The 16,485-nt window shown below is 42.3% G+C and overlaps 1 protein-coding gene across 4 annotated transcripts in view; it reads right to left on the reverse strand.

Annotated features, from left to right (window-relative positions):
• wwp2 (WW domain containing E3 ubiquitin protein ligase 2) overlaps positions 1–16,485 on the reverse strand; it is a 72,295-nt gene that overhangs the window by 36,913 nt on the left and 18,897 nt on the right. For all 4 annotated transcript variants that reach the window (XM_079681871.1, XM_079681868.1, XM_079681869.1 and 1 more), the window contains exons 6-9: positions 7,106–7,184; positions 4,930–5,093; positions 3,706–3,943; positions 3,360–3,449 (exon numbers count right to left, since the gene is read on the reverse strand). In XM_079681871.1, coding sequence (XP_079537997.1) covers positions 3,360–3,449; positions 3,706–3,943; positions 4,930–5,093; positions 7,106–7,184 — 571 coding nt within the window. The remainder of the gene's footprint in view (positions 1–3,359; positions 3,450–3,705; positions 3,944–4,929; positions 5,094–7,105; positions 7,185–16,485) is intronic.

The raw sequence follows: 16,485 nt of genomic DNA on the forward strand, positions 1-16,485 counted from the left end.
CTGTCATCACTACCCTCCTGACTGTTCTCCTCACTGTCTTCCTCTCTGTCGGACATGGTAGCTGATGATGTAGGCCTACTCCTTTCTCTCTGGTTGAGTCTGCGATTAGCTGCTTGCATCCACAAGTAAACAGCTGGTTTTGGGTCGAAAGTCTCTGTTGTCATCTTAGACAAGTGGATGTAATCAAATAAGTATGTGAACATAACCAATAACCTACCACAGCCAATAACAAATGAATGTACATTATTTTATTTGTGTTGTTCATTCATATCTTATTTTACCTATAGTTAACATTTATTTATGCATTTTTTTGTATCTCTCCAGTTTTAAAGGATATTTTTGGTTACTGTCCTATAGTACATTTGAATGATTTCAAACCTGTTTATCCCAATAATTATAAAGGAGTGCCTTGGAAATATGTGTTTACATAAATTGTGACCAAACCGTTTGAACTTAGACTAAAGTGAACTATCTAAACACTCAAGAGTCCTTTACCTCACTGAGCAGTAGTTATCAGCCTCTCAGTCTGACTGGAGAGAACTCTCCCTCCACATTATTGTAGAAACATCTTCTTCTTATATCCGTTAGAGCAGCTAGCACCAGATTATAATAACAACAGCGCCGGTACCGGGCGGTGCACCCTTCTCTCTCTCTCCCTCGCTCACTCGCATTTTGGCTGTGAGCTGCGGGCGCCAGATAAGCCAACATCCCCCACTTTCATCACTTACAGCGCCCATCGTACAGGGCAAATGAAACTTGTAACCGGGGTAAAAAGGGTGTTACCTTTACTTAATTATGAATATTGTTACATCAAGGCCGAAAATTAGGATGAGCCCCAACGGTCAAAAATGTTTTTTTCCCCTCCCAGAACTGCCAGCGCAACGCCTCCCCAGGTCTGGCGCCCTAGGCGAACATCTAGCCAGTGCTACGGGCCGGCCCTGAGTTCATATCATGGTTCATATGCAACTCGCAAATATCTTTCTCTCTCTCCTCTCCCTCTCTCAATGTTGGTACGCAAATGCGCCTTTTTTCAAATGACCCGGTTCTCTTTTGTTGGCGGAGGTGCGCATGCGCGCACCAGTTATGTGCAGCCCTGATTATGCTACTATATACTTAAACTCCAGTACATTTATTTAACACTCATAGCTACTAGTTTCCTTTTACCAAAAAAAAAGCCTTTTCTTATGTGATTTGATGCTGTACTGCACTACCAACACACAAAAAAACACCCCAGTACTTTTTACTATCTAAAAGTTGTCTCCACATTGCAAACATAAAAATTCTCTGACATATGTAGGGAGGGAAAAATCTGTACAATCTAATATTATATTAAAGGAAAAAAACCACTGTGCATATTTACACATTTTACTTTTGACATCGTTCGTATATTTAGGTTATTATTCTACTAAAGTAATATTTTGTATTAAAGATTTTACTTGTAATGGAGTATTTTAAGACCATAGTATTTGTACTTCTTCTTAAGTAAAGGAGTACTTCTTCCGTCTCTGGTGCTGTATCACGTTTGATAAATAGACTCAGGAGCTCTCCTCAGTCTGGCTTTCATTATTTCAGCTCCCAAACCTCGATTGCCTAACAACCCCCACCCTGCCCCCGGACCCCCCCAGCCTCTAAACAGTTCCTGGTGTGTGCATCTAGAGCCCGGCATTAGCGTGCTAATTGACCCTCTGAAGGGCCACTTGGCCAGCAGCCAGCAGCGTGGTGGATGGAGGTCCATGTGGCTCTAAGAAAGGACTTTTGTTCTCCGGGCCCCCTCTCGTTCCTTGTGTGGAAAAACTGAGATGGGAAGTGAAGTTTGGCGAATGGGGGGGGGGATACCTTTTTCAAAAAGCGGCCTCTCTTTTTTCTCTGTCACCCAGTCTCACACACACTCATTGAACATCAATAAATAATGTTTAGATGTCATAAAAGAGACGGCCTGTGTTCCTCGACTGCTCTCTACAAAGAGAGGCAGAAAACTGTGTTCTCCTTATGATGCCTTCGCACACAAACACTGTGGTCACACTGGGTGATTCATGACCAATTACAATGTGTTTGGCTACTGTATAACCGAGAACATATCCCTTTTTAAAATAAACAAGAAACAAGAAGTCTCTCTTTATTCTCTGCATTCGATCTGCTCAATTTGGAGGATAGTTCAATACATTTAAATGAAATCGCTGAAATCTGATTCTTTCCTTATCTAACAAATACATTATTTGTGTTGTATAAACATACAAAAATACTCCCAAATCTAATAAAAAAAATGAGGCTTTTAACATTCAGACTAACAACAGTATTTATGTTGCTGAAGTAACTGTAAAAAATATGAATCCCTCAATTTATCCAAGCAGTTAATAAGCTCTTCTTAAAGGGCTTATGGAATTTTTACAAATTGAAGGCAATCCACCTACCGTAATTTTCGGACTATAAGCCGCGCCTTTTTTCCCATTTTTCGACCCTGCGGCTTATATAACGGTGCGGCTAATCTATGGATTTTTACAGCTAACGGACACTAGGGGACCTCCTAAATCTATGGATTTTACTGGTTACAGTCCACCACCTTTAAGTCTATGGGCTCTATAACCGGTCCGCGCCCCCCACCTTTAAGCGGCGGGCTCCAGCAGGAAAAGCTGGAGGCCGGAAAAGAGTGAGACAGGTAGCGCGCAAAAGTAAAAGTAGAACCGAGAGTGGTACGAGAGACAGAACGAGAGCAAGACAGACAGACATTACGAGAGCGAGACAGTTTGTCCCCGTACCACTGGTTGAAAACCACTGCTGTAGATCACTGCCGGTACGTGTGCTGGGAGCGCACCGTTTAAGTTTGAAAGTTGAAAAGTTTGTGTGTCTGAAACGTTATGTGATACAGTACAGTTTACACAGCACAGTACATGTTCTGTAGCTACTATTGCACTAAATGGTAACACTTGAATACGTTATGCAAATATGCAACTTGTTTGTTGAAATGTTAATAAATGGGAGCTTCCTCAAACAGCCATCTCTTTCCCGACAATCCCCTCTGTGCACGAACCCTTACATATGGTAATTAAACATTAAAACATCTGCGGCTTATAGTCCAGTGCGGTTTATATATGTACACATCATTCAATTTAGCTGCTGCGGCTTATATTCAGGTGCGCCTTATAGTCCGAAAATTACGGTAATTTCCTTATTTGAGGCATGATATTGAGAAATCCAAGTTTTGTGCTGGAAAATAATTATCAGGTTGGAGAGATGACAGGCTGAAAAATATCTGATGTTAAGCCGAGCTTATTGGTCAGCCTAACATGGGCTTACTGTAATGTGTAGAAAAACAAATCAATGTATCGATAAAAAAACATGTAAAAATGTAACAGGCGTACCCTGGTGGCAGTGGTCTCTCCCAGGTTGTGGTTTTGGTGTTGTGGTCGACGTAGTACACTCTGCCATGAGGCAACACCCTCTGCTCCCAGCTGAAGAGAGAGGGAGGGAGAGAGAGAGTGAGGGTGAGAGAGACACAATTCACATTTGACGGAATCTATTCCGTAAGATATCTTATGAGTGCATGTGGGAGAGAAAATCCCTCTGGAGGCTGATAAAAGTTTTTCCATGACGTTTTGATTAATCTTATGCGTATTTATAAATGTCACAATGACTCTGCTAAAGGGCCTGCTCGAGGTTCATTAAGAAGCTAGCTGTTACTTTGTCTTTGTCCCCAAATGATCTTACCCTGTGGGCAGTGTCTCTGTGGAGGGCTCCGTGTTGCTGTTGCTGGCCTGCTCTGTGTTGGGGGGGGGGTTAGGGCCGGGCTCTGCGGGCGGGGCCGGTCCCAGAGCGTCCTGACCCGGAGAGGGGCTGCTGCTGCTGTCAGCCGGGGATCGGCCCGACAGAGGGGGGGGAGGAGGGGTGAGATGGGCCACACCCCCACGACTGCTCTCCAGCCCGTTAGACGTCAACTCCACTTTGTCTGAGAGGGGAGGAAAGAGTTAGTTACCTGGTTATAGAGAATGCTCAAACCAAATCAGGAGGAAGATTGTATATTGTTTTCTTTAGTCATAGTAGTAGTGTAATACTGTATTCATGTTCTACTGAGAAGCTCATCAAAGTTGGCTGCTAAAAAAATGCTACATTTTAGTGAGCTTTAACAGATATATTGTTATAGAGGCCAAGGCAGAAGTCTGCTCAGTGTTAGCAGATCTTTAAACAACCAAACCTCTTATCTTGCTAGGAATATTTTCATGGGGTTGATTCACACAACCATGACTCTTTAAATTTAAATTAGGAAAGATTTTAAAACTACCCAGCACGAACACTTGAATAGCCTTTATTTAAATCATTATTGGTTAAAAGTTGTAAAATGCACTAAAAGCCAAATGTGCAGTTATTTGCCCTCTCCATTCATCTGACTGCGCTGAGACAGGCCGCAACAATGCGGATTGGGGGCGGGGCTTAAGCAACATGAGCACACTCGTTGGGCCCAGATACGGGAGCTTTTCTTCTCAGGCCATCTTTGCTTCATGAGCCACTGACGGGAATGAATGGGCCCCGCCTCCAAAGCTGTATCCAGTTCTCTTCATACGTCAAGGTCAGAACCCATTGGCGGCTCTGGTTTGGATCCAGTTCACAACCCAAACAGTTAACAGTTACGTTTTTCCTTATTATTCTTATTAAAAATGTATACCCTTATACAAGACAACTTCAGAAATCACAACCAACTGCAGCAATTTGATTGTGTTGATGTGGTGTTTAGTGTATTGTATGTTCAAAAAAGAAAGTGTTAGAGCAAAAGAGAGAAAGATAATAACATTCTTTCAACTCTTAAAAGATACAGGATATCTTCATAAATATTTATCAGCAGCATCTTTACACATTCCACAATTAAAATCAGCGCTTCCAGTCTGAGTCAACCTGAAGTTAGAGTGTGCACTGTAAACATCTAGAGTGTAACTGTACCTGCGCTGCTTCCTGGGCTCCCGTGACTTTTGGAGGAGCGACGGTGAGCCACTGAGCCCGGGCCGGGGGTCTGCTCCTCACTCAGCTCCCCGTTGGTCAGAGAGCCCCCCCTGGGGCCCCCTGGGGAGCTGCCCTGTGTTCCTCCCACTGAGTGCCTGTTACTCCTGCAAAAGAGAAAGAAAAGCAGAAGATGAAGAAAGGCAACATGAGGGATGGGGGGAAGTTGGGAAGAGGGATGAGGCATAAGAGAGAGATGACAAAGAAATATGAACATTTGCAACATTTGGGTTTGTGTCAGATGCACCTTTTCAGAATAAAAAAGTAATGAAACAGAATAGAAATATTTATATAGACATAAGAAGTTAAAGCTAATAGTGTGTAACAAAAAGATAAAATAAAACAAATGTTTTATATCAACACAAGAAGTAGAAATTAGCATATTTTATAAATATATGAAAATGTACGGTGTTATACATTCATTAAAGGTGGGGTAGGTAAGTTTGAGAAACCGGCTCGAGATACACTTTGTGTTATATTCCATGGAATGCTCTTAACATCCCGATAGCAATGAATATCTGAAGTGCTTTGACAAAAAATCCATACAAAAATGTCATCTGTGGAAGCCGTAATACTGTAAAAAGCACGACCAATCATCTGAGCCGGCCCGGCTAAAGTAACTGGATGGCCTACCTGCCTGTCAGCCTTCCATCTGTGCACAAACTTATCTCGTGCCCTCATTGGTCATGTGCGCGTTCGTGTGTGTTGGAGGAGGGGCTCTGTAAGGAAGTGGCAGATTTTTTCCGGCTGTGTATTTTCAAATTCTAGCGCACTCAAGCTGGTTTCTCCAAAATTACCTATCCCACCTTTAAAGACCCTGTGAAGTGTGCACCTGTGCATGATCTGTTATGCTAATACATATAGTAATGACCAAAATTGTCCATTGGAACCCATATCAAAAGATGTTGGAATAGCAACGAATTTTTCGAGTTTTGAATTTGCCGGGGAAATCTGCAGTCGACCTTCGCCTTCGTGGGCGTGGCTTGCGATCCACTGCGTGACTTCACGAGATGGACGCCGCCGCACCGTTCATTTTTTCTCTTTTTCAAAGTCGAATTTCTCAACGTTTTTGAGCTAGTATTTTCCTGGAAAGTGTGTCGGAGTCGACTGGAAGTGATTGCCAATCGAGAAAACCTGACAATGGAGGCGACAGTGAAGAAAGAGGGATGAAAAACACAGGGGAAACTATGCATTGCCGCTGGCTGTAGTAATGTCAAGTCTGCCTAGGTGGCGATGTTTCTGTTCCCAAAAGATGAAGGTGAGCCTGGCTGGTGTCATTGTTTCGTAGATTATTTGATTGATCATGATAAATAAAGGCAACTGGTCGATTCGAGAGAGAGAGAAAGAGAGACTGAGAGAGTTACAGGGTTGTCGTTAGCATCTGGTGCTAGCTCGGAGCTAACGGAGATTAGCTGTTTCAACAATAAGGAGAGGGAGAGTGCTCTCCTGTGGGACTGAGAGAGATAACGTCAGCTCAGGGAGGTAAACTGTAGCCTAAGTTATCTCAGTGGGTTTGGTCATCTATGTAAACAAATATTTCCATCTATGTAATATTAGTTGTATAAAATAGGTTAAGAAATCCTTCCAATGTTTTTTGATTATTGAAATATATGTTTCATATGAGTGTTGAGAGCTGTATCCATAAATCTCTTAATGTTGCCCTCAAAGTGCACCAAATTGATCACTTTCCTCATCTATCCTGTCCGAAAAGCTGTCCAAATCAATCATTTCTCTCACACTAGTATCACTTTCCAAAGTCTCCGCCATGTTTACAATCACAACTGGGTACATCTTGTGACGTCACAGCCACTATCGTCTGCAACTTCCGTTAGGCTCAGACGGCAACATTAATAATTCATTAATTCATTAATTATGAATTATTAAAAATTATTTTAGCCATGAACAGGCACAATGATATGTAAGGAATGAAACTGACATTTCATTTTGGTGCAAAAACATGCACTTCACTGGGTCTTTAAGTGAAATTACTATTGCAGTAATTAATCATTCTAAAGGTTATACAGCCTCAGTATTGTCCATAAGGCTAGGCTTGGGGAGTAACAGATTACATGAAGCTTAATAAATATATATGTGTGTGCGTGCGTACGTGCGTGCTGACCTGTTGTGAGATCCAGGTGTACCCGGGGACTCCTCACTCTGTGTCCTCCTCAGGTTGGGTCTGTCAGATTGCAATATCTCTGCAAAAAAAACAGAACATCATCACTGTACACAGGGATAGGCAGTTCGAGACCAGCTGTCAATCACAACGCATGCAGCATGTCAATCCGGGAGGAGAGAAAGAGAGGAGACTGCCTGCTACAAAAGATCATAGTTCCCAAAAGAGGAGCACTTCTGCCAGATGTGCAAATAGCACAAAGTAGAAACAGAGTTTTACAAACACTTGTAAAAAAAAAACACACTTCTATAAAGCCAGTCAACACTAACCAGGCACAGTGTGATGCTGCTTGTTTTTACCTTACTTTTAATTACCATCAGTTTGCTTTTATTTACCGTTGCCCGTTTTGAACTGCCTCATATATTTTCCCGTTGTTTTTTATTAGATCAGCTATCAGGTGGAATCAGTACATGGGCTACACAAGTAAAGTCATAAAGAAAAATACGCCGGATGAACTTCAGTTGCTATGCTAACATTGCCTGTCCTATACCAGAGATACTTTAATAACTGTGTTGGGAGGCCAAAAAGCGTAAATTCAGACTGAAACACATAAGAACTACTGCTTTCTAGCAACCCTGCCGTGAGTTAACGGGAAAATAAACTCCGGTGGACGAGCAGCACCGGGGCGGTCGGTAAATGCCGCTGAAACACATTAATAAACAATGAACCAGTGCACTCTGGGGAAGAGTATAGCGTTCGAGAAGTTGTTCTTTAATTTAATCTGGTTTTGTATGATTAAAAGCAACATGACCTGACGCAGTCCCCCATTGTGAGAAAAAGAGCGTCAAAATGGTGATGTCATGACACGCCACCAGGTGGCATGTAAGTTTCATGTTTTGCTGTTGTGCCAAATGTATTGTTAACATGTATGGTTAGTGTTCATTTTTACTTTTTTGTTGTTGTTGTAACAACATGATTTGGCAATAATATGTTGATATGGTCATGGCAATAAAGGTCCAAAAAACAGATGCAATGTGTTCCCTGTAACAAGGTTGATGCCAGTCCAACATCACACATCTATAATCAGTTTTTAAAGGGGCTTTATTATAGTGTGTGTAGTAGTGTGTTTTTCCCTTTCCTGTAGTGTGTCATATCGGTTTTTTTGTGCATGTTAATGGTCTGCTAAGGCTAAAATACAAAAGTTACACCTCCATTGGACTCCTTTATTTACTTATGTAACAATGTGACATAACCCACGCGCTTCTATTTGCTAGAGCTCCAACACATTGTACGTAATTGGCTGCTGCAGCACAGGCAGTATGAGACAAATAAAACTCTTTTTTGAACATTAAAACATGGAGACATGTCACAGCCAAAGCACAAAATACAAATATGAACCTGAAAATGAGCATAATATGGCATCTATAAATACAAATATAATATATAAAACATGCCGTCTTGGGTTTGAAAATACATATCGATACTATGAAGTACGATGAGTTGGAAGTAGCTCATAAACAACAACCTCTTTATTGGGAAACAATATCTTAAAAAACGACTCCACAGATTTAGCATAGCAATCCTACCACATTGTTGGACTCATACAGTGGGGCAAAAAGGTATTTAGTCAGCCACAAATTGTGCAAGTTCTCCAACTTAAAAAGCTGAGAGAGGCCTGTAATTTTCATCCTAGGTATACCTCAACTATGAGATAAAATGAGAAAAAAAAAATCCAGAAAATCACATTGTCTGATTTTTAAAGGATTTTTTTGCCAATTATGGTGGAAAATAAGTATTTGGTCACCTAAAAACAAACAAGATTTCTGGCTCTCACAGACCTGTAACTTCTTCTTTAAGAGCCTCCTCTGTCCTCCACTTGTTAACTGTATTAATGGCACCTGTTTGAACTCGTTATCAGTATAAAAGACACTTGTTTGAGACAACCTCAAACAGTCACACTCCAAAATCCACTATGGCCAAGACCAAAGAGCTGTCAAAGGACACCAGAAACTAAATTGTAGACCTGCACCAGGCTGGGAAGACTGAATCTGCAATAGGTAAGCAGCTTGGTGTGAAGAAATCAACTGTGGGAGCAATTATTAGAAAATGGAAGACATACCACCACTGATAATCTCCCATCGATCTGGGGCTCCACGCAAGATCTCACCCTGTGGGGTCAAAATGATCACAAGAACGGTGAGCAAAAATCCCAGAACCACATGGGGGGACCTAGTCAATGTCCTGCAGAGAGCTGGGACCAAAGTAACAAAGGCTACCATCAGTAACACACTACGCCGCCAGGGACTCAAATCCTGCACTGCCAGACGTGTCCCCCTGCTTAAGCCAGTAAATGTCCAGGCCCGTCTGAAGTTTGCTAGAGAGCATTTAGATGATCCAGAAGAGGATTGGGAGAATGTCATATGGTCAGATGAAACCAAAATAGAATGTGTTTGGAGGAGAAAGAATGCTGAGTTGCATCCAAAGAACACCATACCTACTGTGAAACATGGGGGTGGAAACATCATGCTTTGGGGCTGTTTTTCTGCAAAGGGACCAGGACGACTGATCCGTGTAAAGAAAAGAATGAATGGGGCCATGTATCGTGAGATTTTGAGTGACAACCTCCTTCCATCAGCAAGGGCATTGAAGATGAAACGTGGCTGGGTCTTTCAGCATGACAATGATCCCAAACACACCGCCCGGGCAATGAAGGAGTGGCTTCGTAGGAAGCATTTCAAGGTCCTGGAGTGGCCTAGCCAGTCTCCAGATCTCAACCCAATAGAAAATCTTTGGAGGGAGTTGAAAGTCTGTGTTGCCCAGCGACAGCCCCAAAACATCACTGCTCTAGAGGAGATCTGCATGGAGGAATGGGCCAAAATACCAGCAACAGTGTGTGAAAACCTTGTGAAGACTTACAGAAAACGTTTGACTTCTGTCATTGCCAACAAAGGGTATATACAGTGATGCAAACACAGGTATGGTGAAAAAATTGAGAACTATTCGAAGCAGGAAAAAAACAGCGTAATATACCATCTGACAAAGGCCTGTGCTATAATGCTTCAATTAACTGGCTATTCTTTATAATATACTCAGATCAATAGGAGACAGAGATGTTAAGTTATGAATCAAGGGTTTTTATTATTATTTACAGCAGGGGTGGGGAATGCATGCATGTGCACGGCGTGGCATTAGGGCTGTGCAATTTAATCGATCCTGCGATATATATCGATATTTTGTTTCCCGAGAAAGTATCGATATTTCAGCCGCGGGTATCGATACATTAACTCCCATTCAAATCCCCCGTGTTCCGCCTGGCATTCTGCTCGCTGCCCATTCCCCCCCGTTCGCTTTGCATGAAGAGCGGTTACGTCAGCCAGCCGAGCCGCTAGTGTCGCTGTAGAGCATTTCTAGATACACAGACGCCGGTGTCTTCTTCTCGCAGTGAGTGCGAAGCGGTTCAGGAGAATGGCGGCAAACATTAACTACACTGGAGAGGGTCTTCTCTACCGCCGGAGATATCGGCCCAATCCCAAACCACTCCCTCGACGGAGTGAACTCCGTCTGTAGCCACACTCGGAGCTCAACGAGGCTCCCTCCTGTCAGATGGAGGGAGTAAATACAGCAGCAAGCTTTGGGACGGCCTCCCCTCTCTCCGGCAGAAACAGAAAATGCCGTAACTGTATGTAACAACGGTTTCAAATCAACATCTCTTAGACAAAAAGTTTAAATTAATAACTCAAATAAAACTCCTAACATCTTTCATTGTGTTTCAAAGCTTTCAGTTTTAAACCTGATGTTTATAAGCTTCTTAGTTTTTCCAACGGTCTGTAAATATACACAACTTTATAATAAAATGCACACATTTACCTTTTTTCTAGACCAGGGGTCGGCAACCTTTTTGATAGGAAGTGCCATTTAAAAAAAAAGTTGTTATCAGCGTGCCGACAATCGTGAATTATCAACGGTGGGGGGGGGAGGGGTTGAGGAGCTTGACGCTCGTGAACTATCAGCCGGAGGGCGGGGGGAGCCTCGCTGCGGGGAATCAGTGTGTGTGGACCTATCAACAAAACTTACACATTTACCACATTTAAATAATTGGTTTAAACGGCATAATAATAAGGACAATCGTCCGTTCTGTGATTCTCCAGAACACACATGTTATGATATTAGGGTCATGCAGAGTGAGATGAGATCGCTGTCCCTTTAAGAGAGAGAGAGAGGTGTGGCTTGTGCATGTGTCTGTGTGGATGGCAGAGCGACAGTGAGGGGGGAACGTGAGTATGTTTCTGGAAGTGAAACGAGGCAGCAGAAAAACAGAGGTCTGTGATGTATTTTGTGAAACAGAAGAACAGCTAAATAAATGCAACGGCCTCCCAAGAAGAGCTCGCCTCTCTCCAGTCATTTAAGCTAAAGTGGGTTATTGAACCTTGTTGCTGCTGCCCTCCTCGACTACGGTCTGGGAGCCGACAGGAAAGTTCAACACACAGATGGCCAGTCCGCCCCTTTGTAGCATATTATTTCGATGAGCAGATCGCCACTGGGCTTTCAACTAAAGACACAGTCATGCAAAAACTGCGGCATTTGTACAGCTCCTTATGGGTAGGCCCAGCGCTGGGCCTACTGCAATTTGTGAAAGGCTTTTCTCTGTGGTGAAACGATCAGCACTGCACCACGGAGGAAAGCGGCAGAAAGTCAGCGGGGCTGCATTGCGTGCATGGCTTCTGCAGGTAGACGCGCTCTGGCGGCGGTCTCGTTCAGGATCCGAAAATAAAATTCAAATATTATTGCACGTTTATTCCACTTATTCCTAGTGTGCCACTGGTTACGGTGCCGCGTGCCAGTGCTGGCACGCGTGCCAGGGGTTGCCGACCCCTGTTCTAGACTAAACACAGGTATGATCCTAAGTTAAAACATATGAGGTTATCATGAGGTTGTTAACATCGCAGTTTATCAGTGGATGTTTGCTGGAACTACTTGTTAACAGCTTGACAGCAGCGGACAAACACAGCGCGACTCCGGTCAGGTAGAGACCGGTCTCAAGTCAGCACCGCTGCAGACTCGCTGTTTGAGGGCTTGATAGCCCACTCCCCCTCCACACCGCTCCACACTCGTAGGCGGACCCTCCGCGTGAACGCGCAAACGGAGGGGTAGGGTGTAGGGGGCGGTTTGGGAATGGGCCATCGTCACTGCTCAGAGAAGTGCACTTCTCCCAGACCACGTTGATCAGATTATATTCCTGAACAAAAATCTGAAGAGAATGTAGATGCAGTTATGTAGAGAGCAGCCTTTCTGTTTAGTGTTTTTGGCTTAAATCTTACTCCTTTGGACTTGAATTATTGGCAGGTACATTTTACATTAAATGTTGTTCTTAGTGACTTGAATTATTGGCTACCTCATATTCTGTGTTAAGCTAAAAATGCTGTAAAATAATCTGTTCAGAACAGGCCACCTGCTGCACCTTTTAATTCTCCATTGTCCATTGTGATACTGCACTTTATGTACTTACGTTTCAAAGGCTTGTAAACTACAGTTGGCACTGTTTCAATAAATGAAACAAATTTTCTCACCACATCTTTTGAGTCATTTTGTCCAGCATTTGCAAGCTGTAGACTCTCTGTCTAGTCAGAGCCATATATTGTATAATTGATGCTTTCAGTTTTCAGTTGAATTAATTCAATCCAAGTCAATGGAACACTCACAAGATGTCACCAAAATCACACTGTCCCTTTAAAATCTTTCAGAAAATGATGTAAGTGTATCGAATTATATCGAATCGTATCGTTGGCTGAATATCGTGATATATATCGTATCGTGAGATCAATATCGTGTATCGTATCGTATCGTGAGATTAGTGTATCGTTACAGCCCTACGTGGCATGACCACCAAAACAGAAAGATATGGACACAAGATGTGTGAAAATGTATTTAGTATCCATGTGAACATGATTTAAGTGGGGGGGACCTAACCTCCTCTAGGGGGGTCCGGGGACATGCCCACCCCGGGAAGATTTTTTTTTAAATATTGAAGTTGAAAGCATCAATCTGGTGCACTTTGAGAGCAACATGAGGAGATCTATGGGTACATCTTTCAACACCCATTTGAAACAGAACTGTAAGCAGATTTTTCTTTTTGGATATTTTACAAATCACTCCCCTCTATTCTTGTTATTTTTAACAACTTTTTTTGTTACTGTCATATAGTATTTTATAGCTGTTTTTCATTTAGTCTCTAATGTCTCATTAATAACTATAATGATCATATCAAGGTGTGCCTTAACCTCACTGAGCTGAGGTTATCTGAGCCTCTCAGGAGAGAGCTCTCTTCCACCTGGTTGTAGAAAAGCTCTTTAAATTCGTTAGCATAGCTAGCTAACCAGATGCTAATAACAACAGATCGCCACTGTGCTTACAACTAAAGACACAGCCACGCAAACACTGCGGCATACACGGCTCCTTATGGGTACTAGGGGTGTAACAACTAATCAACTTAATCGATTAAAATCGATTACCAAATTAGTTGGCAACTAATTCAGTCGTCGATTCGTTGGTGACGTCATCACATGTGTTCTACACCCCGTTAAGCTCCAACGTTATCGCTCTTTTTAATCGGTACAGGAGACATTTAAAACATATGTCATATGTATTATTGCTACATAAACATTATATCGCAGTCTTAGTGTCGCCAACTCAGTTTCTAATATGCAATATGACTACAAAATGCGTCTATAATGTATTTTCGATCTTCCCAATTCAGACGAGAGATCTCTCCCCCGCCAGCATGCGAGGGGGCGGGGCAATTTACACACACACGCAGGAGATGACGGAGAGAACGCGCTCCGAGGTGTGGTTAAACTTTAGCCATCTCGATGTGGACAATGCTCGTTACCAAAAGTGCAATAACAGTTTATCATATAAAGGCGGTAAAACGAGCAATTTGTCTAAACATTTAGCAAAAGTGCTCCACATACAGACGGAGGAATGCACCGGGTTCGACTGTCTTTCTAGTAGCTCTGTAGCCCCGTCCACGAGTAACGTTTCCAAGTCAGGTGTTATGTATGCTAGCAGCAACACACAGAGTTAACTCAGTTATAAAAACATAGGTTAATGATTAGAGGTAACTGAGTTATTTTGTTAAAGTTTCAGCTATTCTGTTTACAGTTCTGTCATCACATTATTTAATATGATTTGTTAAAACATTGTTGTTTCTTTTGATGTGAAATATTATGCATTTAATTAAAATAAAAAGCAATGTTAGTTTTGTTCACAATTTGTTTAGTTAGTTTACCTTATTTCTTGTCAAAAGGACCGTTAATACTATCGTTAAAAGGACCGGATCGATAAGCAGTATTGATATAAGTAGTAGTACAGTTAAAACCTTAACGATCCGAATAATCGATTAATCGTTTCATTAATCGATAGATTCATCGATTATCAAATTAGTCGTTTGTTGCAGCCCTAATGGGTACTAGAATATTTGAAGAGCTGGAGCGGCGTTCCGGTGCTTTCCGTAAGCACTCTAGTCTAGTCTACAGTACACTCCTTTCAGACGAGACATAAACACGTGAAGACACGTTACGCTCGTGTTGTGTTCAAGGAACCTGTCCTTGGCCAGGAAAAACAGGCACTCGCTTGTTTAATTATTTTGCGATCTAGATTTCTTCTTCTTTTTTGAAGTGAGAAGTTGTCCGTCAGTCGGACGGACGAACGGACGAACGGACGGACTGACGGACCCCCACCCCACCCACAAAATGAAAACTCTTCGGTTCTCCACGAATTACACAAGTCACCCAAAGCAGCGTTAAAAAAGCGGGAGGCGCCGAAAAGCGACTAATTTGCATCACTGTATATAACAAAGTATTGAGATGAACTTTTGTTATTGACCAAATACTTATTTTCCACCATAATTTGCAAATAAAGTCTTTAAAAATCAGACAATGCGATTTTCTGGATTTTTTTCTTCTCATTTTGTCTCTCCTAGTTGAGGTATACCTAGGATGAAAATTACAGGCCTCTCTCATCTTTTTAAGTGGGAGAACTTGCACAATTGGTGGCTGACTAAATACTTTTTTGCCCCACTTTATATGACAGTTAAGGTGCTACATTACCCACAATGCTTTTAAAGAATGTGGTGTGGTATACTCGTATGCTAATGAAGCCTTGAGCAACTAGCTAGTATATAAACAACATTTTCACAATTTGCAATGTACTCCACATCTGTTAACAGATTTTGATGTATAAAATCAGTTCATCTTTTAAGCTTTGATATTTTGTTTCCTAAACAGTGTTTGTAATGTCCATCTTTCCCAGGAAACACCATGGTGCAGATAAGTAGCTCACAATACAACCCAACGTCACTTGTTTGATTCCTGCCGGAGACTTTTGTGACACATAATTCCCAGGCTCTCCCTACTCTCATTTCCTGTCATCTATCTACTGCCAGCTTGGTAATAAAAGTATAATATGCCTTTAACTCTAATATGATGAACGACAGCAGCTTCCCATGTAACTATTCAAATTAGCATTATTATTTCATACTCTGAACCACTCTGCGAAGAACAAAAACAACCCTAACCCTGTAGCAACAAATTGAGTTTCCCTAACACCAGCATGTCTCTCAATAGGTTCTGTCCTCACATTACTATCAACCTTTAAAGCTTTGTAAAGAATAAGTACATTCTCATAGTGGGGATCCTGCCTCTTTTCATAGAGCAAAGGCAGACCTGAAGCATTTGGCATAAATACAGTGAGTTAGTGGTTTAATAAAGGCCATTCAGCCTTGTATGGATAGTGCTGTGTGTGTGTGTGTGTGTGTGTGTGTGTGTGTGTGTGTGTGTGTGTGTGTGTGTGTGTGTGTGTGTGTGTGTGTGTGTGTGTGTGTGTGTGTGTGTGTGTGTGTGTGTGTGTGTGTGTGTGTGTGTGTGTGTGTGTGTGTGTGTGTGTGCGCGCATGCGGTCTTGGTGGTGTGAGGGAATAAGTGACTATACTGGGTCCTAACTGTGACAGAAAACCACAGGCCTATAACATGCTTTTCATTAACACTCACTTTCTCCTTTACACACACACAAACACAGCCCAGTCCTATGTGGAACACTCTCACGCTGCAGGCATCACAACCTCAAACAGTATCCACATTTATACACACACACACACACATCCTGCTATCTAAAGAGAAGCAAACAGGTCATTTCTCTCTCTCTCTCAGACACACACACCCACACAGGCTATGAAAGGGTTTCTTGTGCGCATACCCGATGGACATACAGCAGAATAAACATTGGTCTAGAAGAGAAACTATTGTGTCATAGCCTGCTCACCGAGTTCAACCCCCCTCCCCCCCTCACTTTTAATGCCTCGGGTCTAATTACTGGTCTGGTGTGCTTTTG

Source organism: Notothenia rossii (assembly GCF_949606895.1).
Source record: "Notothenia rossii genome assembly, chromosome: 5".
Classification (NCBI taxonomy): Eukaryota; Metazoa; Chordata; class Actinopteri; order Perciformes; family Nototheniidae; genus Notothenia; species Notothenia rossii.